The sequence below is a fragment of the Syngnathoides biaculeatus genome, chromosome 7 (genome assembly GCF_019802595.1).
Source record: "Syngnathoides biaculeatus isolate LvHL_M chromosome 7, ASM1980259v1, whole genome shotgun sequence".
In the NCBI taxonomy this organism is placed as follows: Eukaryota; Metazoa; Chordata; class Actinopteri; order Syngnathiformes; family Syngnathidae; genus Syngnathoides; species Syngnathoides biaculeatus.
Genome location: NC_084646.1, coordinates 25,184,915 through 25,197,714, shown reverse-complemented (window position 1 = coordinate 25,197,714; position 12,800 = coordinate 25,184,915). Strand labels below are relative to the sequence as shown.

General features: G+C 39.3%; 1 protein-coding gene across 3 annotated transcripts in view; it reads left to right on the top strand.

Annotated features, from left to right (window-relative positions):
- The window catches only part of ap1m3 (adaptor related protein complex 1 subunit mu 3), a 38,997-nt gene extending 27,060 nt beyond the window's left edge, over positions 1–11,937 (top strand). For 2 of the 3 annotated variants that reach the window (XM_061825734.1, XM_061825736.1), the window contains exons 7-12: positions 3,108–3,250; positions 3,391–3,462; positions 3,683–3,841; positions 5,716–5,841; positions 5,924–5,999; positions 7,057–11,937. In XM_061825734.1, coding sequence (XP_061681718.1) covers positions 3,108–3,250; positions 3,391–3,462; positions 3,683–3,841; positions 5,716–5,841; positions 5,924–5,999; positions 7,057–7,106 — 626 coding nt within the window. In that variant the 3' untranslated portion in view covers positions 7,107–11,937. The remainder of the gene's footprint in view (positions 1–3,107; positions 3,251–3,390; positions 3,463–3,682; positions 3,842–5,715; positions 5,842–5,923; positions 6,000–7,056) is intronic. The other variant, XM_061825735.1, reaches the window with a different exon arrangement.
- The last annotated feature ends 863 nt before the right edge of the window (positions 11,938–12,800 follow it).

Genomic DNA, 12,800 nt, shown 5'->3' with positions numbered 1-12,800 from the left:
TACGGTGACTATTTCTTTTTAGGTTAATGGTGATTACATATCAGAAAAGGTTTTTTTTTGGTGATTTTGATGTTCTGTATTAAAAGCACGAGTCAATGTGAGAGGAGTATCAAAGCGAAACCTCAAGGGACATTGTCACATCTTCTGCTCTCCCTTCGCTTGTGTACACATGCACATGCACAGTCTTGTCTCTTGTTACTGCCCCAGAGGTGCTAGCAGCAAAAGAACGTGTCTCAAATGACCTTTAATTCTTATGTTTGCCAGAATACGCAATGCCTTTGTATGTTAGTAACAGACAGATTGAATGGAACGGAGAAGGAGAGTATTGATTCAAGAGTGTTACACTTATATGTATTAATTCAAAGAGAGGATTTTAGACTAATCCCTCATTCAAAAGGTGTCATTGTGCATGTACGGTATGCATGATAAAAACAAAACTATGCTTCAAAATAAGCATGCCAAGACCTTAGATAAAGCCTGTGTATATGTAAACATTCTTGTGGGAAAAACAATAGCCATTTATTGAGAGCAGATGAATCAAATTTTAGCTGACTTTAAGGGAGGGGATTTAGCTGAAGCCCCACTGGCCCAAAGTTGTTTCAGCAATTTTCTAGCACTCAGTGCTCACTATTAACCACAGCAGAGGGGAACACTGGGCTAATTTTGACAGCAGAATATAGATGTCACATTAAAGAGGTTACTTTAAAAAGCCACTTGCACGAATATTGCAGTTACCAGACTGTTAAAACAAAAGAATCTCACAGTTAAGTTTATTTCCATAATTCCATTCAGAAAGTTGAAGTGTCAAGTTCACTGTCCACAATTTAAAAAATATCAAGGATTTATTTGATTATTTTTACATAATTTGGACTTCCAGCTCATAAAACCCATGAAATCAGGAGTATAGAAAAAAACCCAATACTAAATCAGCTACAGTTCTGCAGGCCATAAATGTTTTAAACTGCCACACACTAAACAGCTGCTAAAGTCAAAGCACCTCCACAGGTTTCCCCAGGTGTCATTCAATCGATTCAGTTTGGTTAAATTTTCTCAGTTGGGTTCAGTATGTGGAAGACTTTAGAGTGGTCATAAGACCATCATTGATACCCTCCATATGAGGGGTAAGCCGCTAAAGTTGATACCTTAGGGAGCTGCCTGTTCATAGAGTGCTGTGTCCAAGCAAATCAATGGAAATTGGCGTGGAAGGACAAAATATGGCAGGAGAAGATGCACCAGCAAAATAGATGACAATGGGCTTCATCGGGCTATCAAATAAAGAAGGTTCAAGCATCTACAGAGATCCAGAAAGAGTGATGTGAGGCAACAAAAACCACCACATTCAGACACATCCAGGAGATGGGTTCCAACTGCCGGGTTCTTTGAGTCAATCTGAATCTGAGCTTGAGTCAATGTAGGAAGTGTCTTAATAGGGCAAAGGAGAGGAAGGACTAGGCTGTTGGCCAGTGGGCCAAGGTACTCTTTTCTGATGAAAGTAAACTGTGCCTCTCATTCATGAATCAAGGACCAAAAGTTTGGGGGAAGACGGGTGAAGAACAGAACCCGAGTTTCTTGAGGTCCAGTGTGAAATATCCACAGTCAGTCATGATTTGGGGTGCAAGGTCCAGTAAACTCTCTCCTGATTTTTGTGGGTTTTATGAAAAAAAATAACAATTATTTCAAATTGTTGAGATTATGGGTCCTGAATCAATGATCGACTAATGGTTAAATTTCTTGAATGGAATTATGGAAACAAAGGTTTTCCATGATATTATATTTTTGTCATGAGTGTGGCTGGAGCGCAGCCAGGACAGGCGTGGCTTGGTCACTGCCACCTCTGGTACTCGTCACACCTGTTGCACATTCGGCATGTTAATTGACGATGTATTTATGTTGGACTTTTTGTCACGGCCAATTACCAGTTCATTGAGTTTGCACCAGGTAACCGTGTGTGGACACTACTTCTGCAATAAAACCCACTAGACATTATGCCTCTGTCTCGGAGTCCTGCATTTGGGTCCTACCCCACACCGATGGCTCGTGACAATTTTTTGGAAAGGGTCTATAAACTATCAGCAGACAATTAAACATTATCGTTGTCCCTTTTCCTTTTATGTTGCTGTCCCTCTGTTCAGTTCGGACACAGTGGTCAATAATTGGCTGCAAGGAAAAGTGCAGAAAATAACAATAATATGGCCTCAGCTTCCTCAAGCATCTTAGATGTCATCATGAGGTATAACCAGTAGATTCTCACAATAAATAAATAAAAATAAATGATCCAGCAGCTTTGAAGAACACAGGGTGACTATTTAGAGACAAACTATACTAATTTGCCCTTTGAAGTAATTTAGTAAGATTCACAACTGTGATCATGATTCATTAATAATCAAACGTTGTTTTCCTTTATCATAAGTGATGATCGGATGAAAAAAAGTTATGTGGAATATTTATTGACTGAAAACGTGTATGCCTGTGACTATTTGGGTCCTATTAATAAACTGCTTGCTGACAGCTTCCATTGAGGTCAGAGAGATGCGCTCATTGTTATGGCACTCAAAGCACAGTGATGGAAAATGGTCACGCTGCTGGGTGCCTTCTCATATGGTGACACCTTTGGAATATTATTAAAAACATCCATTTGAATATTGTCAAGTTCATCTTGTGAATGGATAGTAACAGTTTCAGATGCAAATATTGTATATCTTCTTTGTCAAGACTGGAAATTAACAAGAGGTGTGTGTCTGTTTGTTTTCTTAAGCCACGTTGCGGCTGTGCTTGACAGATCAATTACACAGTTCGTGCAAAAAGGAAGGCAGATGGTATCACACTGTGAATTGTAATTCTGCCTTTATACCAGCTCTTCTTCATCGCTTCATTAAATCAAATCATCACTAAATGCCTTCCTGGGTACATGTAAAGTGAGATTAGCTAAGAGTAAGGGAAGTTTTAAGTGTGTAGTGTGTGTGTGTGTGTGTGTATGAGTGTATGTGTATGTGAGAGAGAGAATTGTGTTGAATGGTGTTTTCATTACCTCAACCCAGTTTTGAATGATTACATGGCTCTCGCCATTTTTCTGTTAATGTGTATCATGTGTGCTTTGTGTGTCTCAGGAGACAAGAGTAAAACCGTGGAGCTAGAGGACGTAAAGTTTCACCAGTGTGTTCGTCTGTCACGCTTCCAGAATGACCGCACAATTTCTTTCATCCCCCCTGATGGTGAGAGCGAACTCATGTCCTACCGGCTCAACACAATGGTGAGCAGGACTCATTCACATGAGTGACACCTCCTAGTTTTAACAATATTTTTCCTGCTGCCAATCTGTGTTGTTGTGATGCTGATCAGGTTTGTGCTCACGCCTTTAACCTTTGTCCACTCTTTCTATTGCCCCGACAGGTGAAGCCACTCATATGGATCGAAAGCGTGATAGAGAAGTTTTCCCACAGCCGTGTCGAGATCAAGGTCAAGGTATTGAGAAATGATGCACAAGCATAAACAAACATTAGTAGACAGCCTTCCTTTTGGAACCATTTGGGTATTCATGACACATGACTCTCAATAAAAAAAAATTCAAATTGCCATTTTGACAGTCATACTGCCAGGTTTGGGGTTGAGATTTTCATGTGCATGCACTCATTCGCTACAAAGTTCAAATAACGTTTGAGTCACCATCTTTTTATCATTGCAGGCTCGTACTCAGTTTAAGACCCGATCAACTGCCAACAATGTGTCCATTTTGGTGCCAGTACCCAGTGATGCCGACTCGCCAAAGTTCAAGACCAGCACAGGGAGTGCCAAGTGGGTGCCTGAGAAGAATGTGGTGCAATGGAACATCAAATCTTTTCCAGTTAGTGTGCAACATCCTAATCTTTCATTCTTTAAAACATAGTACTGCATATGCATTTAGATACTGGGTTTGGGTTCCAAAGGTCAAGACATCATTAAGAGCATGATTTTTGAATACGCCATTTGTTACTTAGTTCTTGGTGTTTTAATGAGGCCAAAAGATTGAACTCACTTTTGCGTACTGTACATGACTGTGTGGTTGTGTTTTGCTCCATCATTTGGTTCAAGTACATTGTTTCCAAGGAATGAGGTCTGATACCCTACATAAATATGCTGAACGAGCAGGTTTCTTTTTCTTCCCTGATGGTAAAAGTCCAATATGAAATTGCCAGGATTCAGAAATCAGGAACCCTAAGACATGCAGAATCATTTTCACACATGGATTAGCCACCTTGAAGTTCCGACGTTAACACTGTCTAAAATTTTAGGAATATTTGAGAGAAGGCTGTACTGGGAACTGACTTCAGTGAACAGCTCCACAAATATTGGGCTGTATTTTCATGACCTTGCACAAATCCACTGTGGCATGTGGCATACTGTAGTTCTGCAGACAGGCAGGTTTTCGTATTCTTGCAGATACGTGCAGCTCCCGAATTTAACAAAAGGGCTGTCTGTAGACAGTACGTAAACACAGCCGACTTTATTCCCCACCAATTAAAACAGGTTATTTTATTCATTCTCTTTAAGTGGAGAGCGCGATCTGTGCATGACTGGAACATTGTCCCGTGACTAGTGTGGCAAAAGACAACGTGATTAAAGCTAGCTAACTTCAATATGTGTCCGGATCAGTGACCCCATGAATACATCCCTAACCAACCACTTCTCCATAGCTGCGTGTTTATCAGTGAGTTGATTAAAAAAAAAAATACAAAAATGGGCTAATAATGAGGACAATCATTATGCAATCAATAAATTTTGTTCAACAATGATACAGAGAGTTCAATGTCCGCTGTATTTTTATCTGTAAATGAAGTACATTATGTCTGATCCAACCCACATATCTGTACCGCTCATGTTATTCTCTCTCCACTGTACAAAGAAATAGGCTAGACCCGGTTTTAGAACTCTTGTAGAGCGTACCCCCATTGCATTTCGCACTGGTGTGGGCATCACTGCAGTCCAATTGAAGCAGGTTATTGCTTACGGTGACGTCAAATAAGCCAGTGGTTTTCAAACTGCCTGAAGAGTTACACCATTTTCTCTCCGTCGCACATTGGGCAAAAAATACAAACAAAAAATCCAACCATCCATTTTCTTTGCCGCTTATCCTCACGAGGGCCGTGCGGAGTGCTGGAGCCTATCCCAGCTGTCAAGGGGCAGGAGGCGAGGTACTCCTTGAACTGGTTGTCAGCCAATCACAGGGCACATTGAGACAAACAGCCGCACTCACAATCACACCTAGGGGCAATTTAGAGTGTCCAATTAATGTTGTTTTTGGGACGTGGGAGGAATCCGGAGTCCCCGGAGGAAACCCACGCAAGCTCGGGAAGAACATGTAAACTCCACACAGGTGGTTCCGGGATTGAACTCGGGATCTCAGAACTGTGAGGCCAATGCTTTACCAGCTGAACCACCGAGCCGACCACACAAAAAATATTTTGTACAAACAATAATGGAGAGGACACTTGCACCAATAGTGCACAGATGATGTAGAAACATTGATTTGAAAATGATTAACCAATTTTTATGGTTATAATCTTGACACATTTAAGATGATTAAGTCATATGCAAAAGTTGAATAAATCTGAATTTACACATGAATGAGCTGACCCATGATTTTCTATTTTGGGCTACTTGACATCAGCATTATTGACAGGACATTAATAGTAATCATAGAAGGAACTTTGACTTTTTTTCTTTTCTGTTTATGTCCAGGGTGGCAAGGAGTATCTGATGCGGGCACACTTTGGGCTACCTAGTGTGGAGAGTGATGAGTTGGATGCAAAAAGACCAATCACTGTTAACTTTGAGATTCCTTATTTTACTGTATCGGGAATTCAGGTGTGAGACTATGTGAAAAATAACATTTTCGACCTTTATTTCAGTATAATTCTCATCCTTTTTTTTTTTTTGTGCCACCCAGGTGCGCTACCTAAAGATTATAGAAAAGAGTGGTTACCAAGCCTTGCCATGGGTGCGCTACATCACACAAAGTGGAGGTAAGAACACACTTAAGTACTTGCAATACTTACTACCCAAAGTTGAAACAAACCATTTTGTGATTTTGGTCAGCCTTTGTTTAGTTAAAATTTAAAATTCAATAGAAAATTGTGGAATGTACAAAGCTATTTACTTGAACGTTACTTAACATTATTACCTGTGGAGGCACAGGACACTTCTGACAGTTATTGTGCATGTGAAACCATCAATTCACTTGCAGACACACGCTGCCATTACACATCCATTCATTAATTTTCCACACCACTTATGCTCACGAGGTTTGTGGTGGTTCTGACCACGCTGGAACCTATCCCAGGTGACTCCAGGTGAAAGGTGGTGTACACCCTGAAAGGGTCACCGGCCAATCGCTGGGTATATAAAAGCAAACAAGCATGTGCACTCACATTCACTCATTCACACCTATGGCAAGTCTTTAATTAACCTACAGTGCTTGTTTTCTGAATATGAGAGGAACCCCGAGTACCCGGAGAAAATCCATGACGGCATGGGGAGAGCTTTAAAAACTCCACACAGGAAAATCCGGGTCCTGAGAACTCTAAGGCAGATGTGCTAACTAGTTGCCCATGTGATAACTAAGACCCTCTGTGGTAACATCACAAATAGAATTGTTTGCCATGAACTGTCCTCTAATCATTAACCACTTGTCATACCTTTTCTCTAAATAAGGTTTTGTTGTTCTATACCAGTTCTTTTTTTCATTTCACAAACCTTCGAGGCTTGTTCAGATTCTCTATTTCACATTCTTGCTGGATCTCCATTAAATTTGACCTGAAAGAGTTCCATCCACTATAATATCAGTACCTCTGCTTCTGAAGGTGTAATTCAAGTATTGAATGAAGTATGAATTCCTACGAAAGCAATCACCATTTTGACATGTGTGATCTGTAGATTGCGTCAAACTGTGGATGAAGCCCATATTATATTATATGTCATAATCCAGTAAAATTACAGAGGGCACGCAAACCAGGAAATGTTTCAATGTCTGCAATCTATCAAATTCTGCTCTCCTTTGAGCTTTATACTACCATATTGCAGAAGCTGGATCTCCATCTCTACCTGGCTCACTACCAATTGCGGTTAGATGACGAAAGACTTTGGATGTTCTGCGGCTCTGTGCTTCACGTAGACTAGGCTTTGTGGACGATTGCCCGACGCTGTTATTCCGTTGAACGGTCACCACCTCCATCGTGCTGATGTGTTGCTGAGCTAAGCTAACAAGCTTAATCGATACTCTTTTCAGAAGGCCAACATTACAGTTAAGATCCTTTTTTGTTAGTCACTTGAAAGATTTGAGAATTTTGTGAAATACTGGATTTGTTTATTCTTTTGTCTTTCAGCCATTGTCATCAAATTTTAAACAAATAATAAACATTTTGCTTTGCTTGTGGTGAAATAATATACAGGTTTTACTTTTTGAAAAAAAAAATGGAATAAATGGAGTTGGCCTCGATATTAAAAAAATAATATTCCATCTCCTTTCGTTTTCCGTGTTAGCATACAGGTAAGTGCTTCTCCTTTGTGATTTCTGTCACATAGAGCAAAAGATCAAGGGCACAATACTGTACCTTTGTTACGCAGTCCTGAGTCCCATGATGTGTGTGTGTCAGGTAGCCTAATAGTCAGTTTGGGCTTGATGTGCTGTTGGTCGCATCTTCAATAAAAGCAGTTAGAAACATGTCGTCCACCTTGCCTATGTATGAGTAACGGAGTTCAGGGATCGAAAATGGCCGCCGTTCGAGGCAGCCCAAACTGTGACGTCACGTGAAAACAACCCATAACAGTGCGGTGGAGTTCAGTAATGCTCATGCTAACCCCATATCATGGCGAAACGAGCAGGTAGTGAATGTAATGCGTCGGCTCCTCAAACCAAAGTAAAAAAAACAACTGTGCTTCTGGATGGAAGATGGACGATGGAATGGTTGTAAAAGTATGTGCAAATAGTGAGAAAAAGTGCTCTGCCTAACATGCAGCGATGGTAAAGTTGTCAATGGAAGCTGGACTACCTCAAGAAACACATTCAGCAGAAAAATCATTTGAATGCTATTGGAATTATACAAAGACTCAAAATTGGGAAAAAGGATTTTTACATTATTGTGAGAGAACGCAAACAACCAGGAGAAAAAGAACTAGCTGTCAGACACACACACACACACACACACACACACACACAAATCTGACCCAGAGCAAGTTAAAGTTCTCATTGGCAATAGTTTATGTTGCATTAAAATTAATGCATCAATGCTGTCAGTTCAACGCTTCCGGCCATGCGACCCTTCGAACGCCTGATCTCGGAAGCTTGCCCTGGTTAGTACTTGGATGGGAGACCGCCTGGGAATTCCAGGTGCTCTAAACTTCTCTCCATGGCTATAATGCAGAGGGTTTGCGTCAGGAAGGGCATCCGGTGTAAAACTGTGCCAAACAAATATGTGTTCATTTAAGATGACATGCTCTGGCGACCCCTAACGGGACAAGCTGAAACGAAAAAAAGAAGAATCCTGTCAGTTCAACAAATCCGCAATCACAAAGTATGTGAGTATACCAGAAGGCTGGCGTAGCAAAAACTATCCCTTTGAATTTGTGAATTCAGTCAATGAGATAGTGCAGAATGAGATTTTGTGTAAGTTTAAAAATGCACCCTGGCATACCCTAATAGTAGATGGGAGCACAGACAAAACAGGACACAAAATGCTAGTCATATATATCAAATTCAGGAAAGAAAATGATGTCAGCTATAAAACTGTGTAAGTTGGCCAGATGAGTTACATTAAAAGTAAACTAATGGAAATTGCTGTTGTAATTTGATTATTTTACAGCTGGTGAGGGTGAAGACGGGAAATGGACCGTTTCATAATGCTTGTTAACCAACAGGCAGGCACCACGATACTTCCAGGTGGCAAAAAAGTGACTACCTGCTGGTGATGTGAACTGAAACCATAACAGAAAGGCATCCCCATTACACACCCCAGTACATAAAAAAATATAATAATAATAAAAATATTTTAATAAATTATTAAACCTTCTACGATGATGTGTCATACTGGTGTGTGGCCACAGTGAGCACATCTGATGTTGCTCAGAGTGGTCCTCAGTGTAATCAGGGATCTTGTCTGTATGCCCAGACAGATGAAAAATTACAAAGAACATTGTTTATGACCTGACTATGTCAAATACAAATCTAAAGCTGAAGAGACGGAAGTGCCAATAGGCTCCCTTGGTAGTTCTCAAAAGAAAGATAACGTTGGCAGGAATGGAGGCAAAAATTGTAATTCTCATATCCAACTTCTTACTTTAACTTTTATGACATCAGCCTATGAAGTGTCTCACGTTAAATGTAAAAGTTCATGCAAGATCCATGAGTGTGTTTTTCATTTCCTCTTCTCACATTCCTGTCCTCATAACAGCACTTTTCGAGGCCTGTCCTTTTGCCCTCTGCCGTCTCCTAGACTGCACATGATAGCAGCTCAAACCTCGGCTTTAGTGGCATAGTTTCCCCAAATCTTTTCTTTGAGTTCCAAATTAGCCAACAACAGCTTCTTCACCTTTACAGATTAGATTTTTTCTTCATCAAACATTTACATCAATGAGATGTGAAAATGAGCAATAGGATCAATGTTATTATTTTTCATATTTGCCTTTTTATATGGATACTTTCAGATACTGTATTTGACTTTCTGGTAAGATGTCAAATTAAACAAGGTATATGTACAACTGTGAGAGATGGTGTCCATGAAAGACCACTGTAACCACAATAATTTATTTTATTTATTAGCAAGTTTGGTTGAGTTCAAGTTGACAGAGTTGGAGGCACCGTGGGAACTAACTAAAATCTAAAAGTTTAATGCACATAACATACTGTATATATAATTGCACAAGTTACAGTACACACATTTTGGCACATTAGTCTTACATTTCATACCTATTCAGTGTTCCAAATAAACATCGTCACAAATGTCTTTGCTTTCACCCTTGCCTTAGGAGAGTAATTATTGAGTACTTGATTTATTGAGCCAACACTACAGCCAGGATGATTGTAAATCTTGTTTAAGGATTTGATGTTGCCATTGATGGGATGTGCAGGAGTGATGACAGGGACAAAAGCGATGTGTTAATGCTGTGCTGTTACATCTCTTGGCAGATTACCAGCTCCGGACAAACTAAAGGGCGAAGATGCTGTGAGATGAATGGCTCACTGTGGCTTCTTCCCCTGTCCTTATGTCTCTCTGCGTTGGACAGAAGGAAAATCTTCCCTCATTTTGTGCAAAAATACGTTCTTCTTTTACACCAAAGGTCAACTTCCAATATTTTTATATTAAGGCTTCCCCTTTTATGTAATTTGTGGAGGTTTATTCTCAGCAACATTGCGGGATTAAAAAAGTAAGAGCAATGAATGAATGCCAGCCGGTGGATAACCACATTGCCAAGTGTTCGTATAATTTATTTCATCATCATGGAAACATTTAGCATTTTATAATCTGGTTTGTCTTTGTTATTAAACTTTTCTGTACATAAATCTCTAGCAGAATGGTTATGAAAGCCTGTGTCATATGTTTATTGCCTTAAATGCATTGTTGATGTATCATCACTCCTTCTACTGTGAACATAATCCTCAGTCAAGTGAACCGAACACCAGCCGGCAGGTCAATGATTTATAAGTGACAATATTGTCTGAGACTTTGGCAGTATAATATTACACCACTGACAAACCCACATGCTGAGCCTGTAACCTTGTCCTTGTGCTCTAAATCCACTTGCAGCAGCTTTGACGAGTCATTGCCACTTGAGTTGGATGCAAGAAATGCTGTCATCTTTACATGTTTTTTTACTATCACACCGAGAGAAGTTAAAATAGTCTAAAGGGAGTGCATGAAAATATGAAACTAATTGTTTTGCTCTGCACACACACCTGTGCAGATGCATATTGTTCTCCCAAAGAATTTGGAGTTCACCACTGTTCAGTTACTAATGAACACATGAACCATTCACAGCATTTTATTACAGAATAAAAATCCGATGATGCTATTTGACAGACAGCCTAAATCAAGTTTGAGTTTTGCTTCCAAAATTATTTATATTATTGGTTGTCATTAATTTATAATGACTGGTGTACGAAGCGATGCAGATTGTATGGAATATTTACCACATTTCAATACAGGTGAGTATCACAACCTTCAGGCATTTACCCATTCTCTGAAACATAAGGCCAACAGTTTCACAAAAATTTTTTTATAGAAATACCTTTGTTTTGGTTAAATGTCACTAAATGTTAAGTGATACTTACAGTATCTGTTCTCTATATCTGATGAATAACTAGCATTTGTCAATGGCAAACCCTTGTTGTAATGTATATCACAATAATCTATAATGACACTCCCAAAAGTGTGAAGAATACTATGCAACATCGGAAACATAGTGTCTTTCTTGAATAAAAACCATAATTGTCTTTTTAAAAAAAAAGGAAAAAAAAGACCTAATGTCTTAAACTTGATTTGATGAATCCCACATTAGGCCTGTCACAATAAAGGACCCCAAAGTCATGTAAAATTGAGGAATTTGTCGTTAATTAATTTACAACTACATTTTAAACTATTCATCAGTGAGCATAATTTACAAGTGGTACAAAATTTTATAAAATGTTTTAGGCAATATGTGTCCCATGAACTGAGGACATTTTAAAAAAATTATGTCAGGATGTAAACAGATAACTCACACATCCAACATTTGCAATGGAATCTTGCACAACTTGAATTTTTTTTTAATTCATCATTCAATATGCGTTTAATTATTTTGTTAAATAAATGAAGCTATTCAGCCATCCATTTTCTGTACTGCATATCCTGTTTCAGTGCCATATCTTAGCTAACTTTGAGCAAAAGGTGGACTAACCCTGGACTGGTTGCCAGTCTTTAGGAGGGCAGGTGTACAGTAAAAAAGGATAAATCATTCACACTCACACATCACTGATTGGAAATTGGAGCGACAGTTAGAAAGTACTACTCCTGTATTGCCACCTGTGTACCGCCTCAATTAAATGTCAAAGCTTAATGATCATAGCTAATTAATAAATAACTAAATAAATAAATCAACTAAACGTACATTCCTTGAATCAAAACAGATTCTGTCTGCATTGTCTGTTCACATTTTTATTTGCCTTGGACCGATAAAAAAGATTGAGTCTCACTTCTGACCTTTGTGTGCGTGCGTGTGCGTGTGTGCAACAAACAGCTGGGTGCTAACCTGTGCCATCCCCTCCAGTCCACCGCCTTGTGCACTGGACCACCCCTTTTTTTTTTCTTTCTTTTTTTCCGCAGCGCAACAATGGTACACTGTGACTCTTTTGTGTCAGGGCGGCATTTGCGCAGACTGATAAAGAAGGCTTTACAGACACAAATGCACGTACACACATGAAATATATATTCTAGAAAAATGGGAGCGATGCCTCTCAAAAGGTTTTGCCGACCACTCAACCAACTACATCAGGAAAACCTGCGTAAGATAATCAAATCAAATACTGGAGCAGTATCAAAGAAATGAAAGTTTATAAGATGTTAATGTCTTTATGAGAACAATTCACTCTTGCATGTGCACTTATAAGAACACCTGGAGGCAATTTACATTCTTGCCTTGTCCAAGCAAGTTTTGGCTAATAACATATTTCGCAAACATATGTTTGAACTGTTGAAAGGATGTGATAAAAATGACCGTATTCAAATTCAATTTGCCGACTTACTAAAGATAACACGCAGTTTTGCTTGCCTTTTAGCTTTTTCATGATAGCGCCA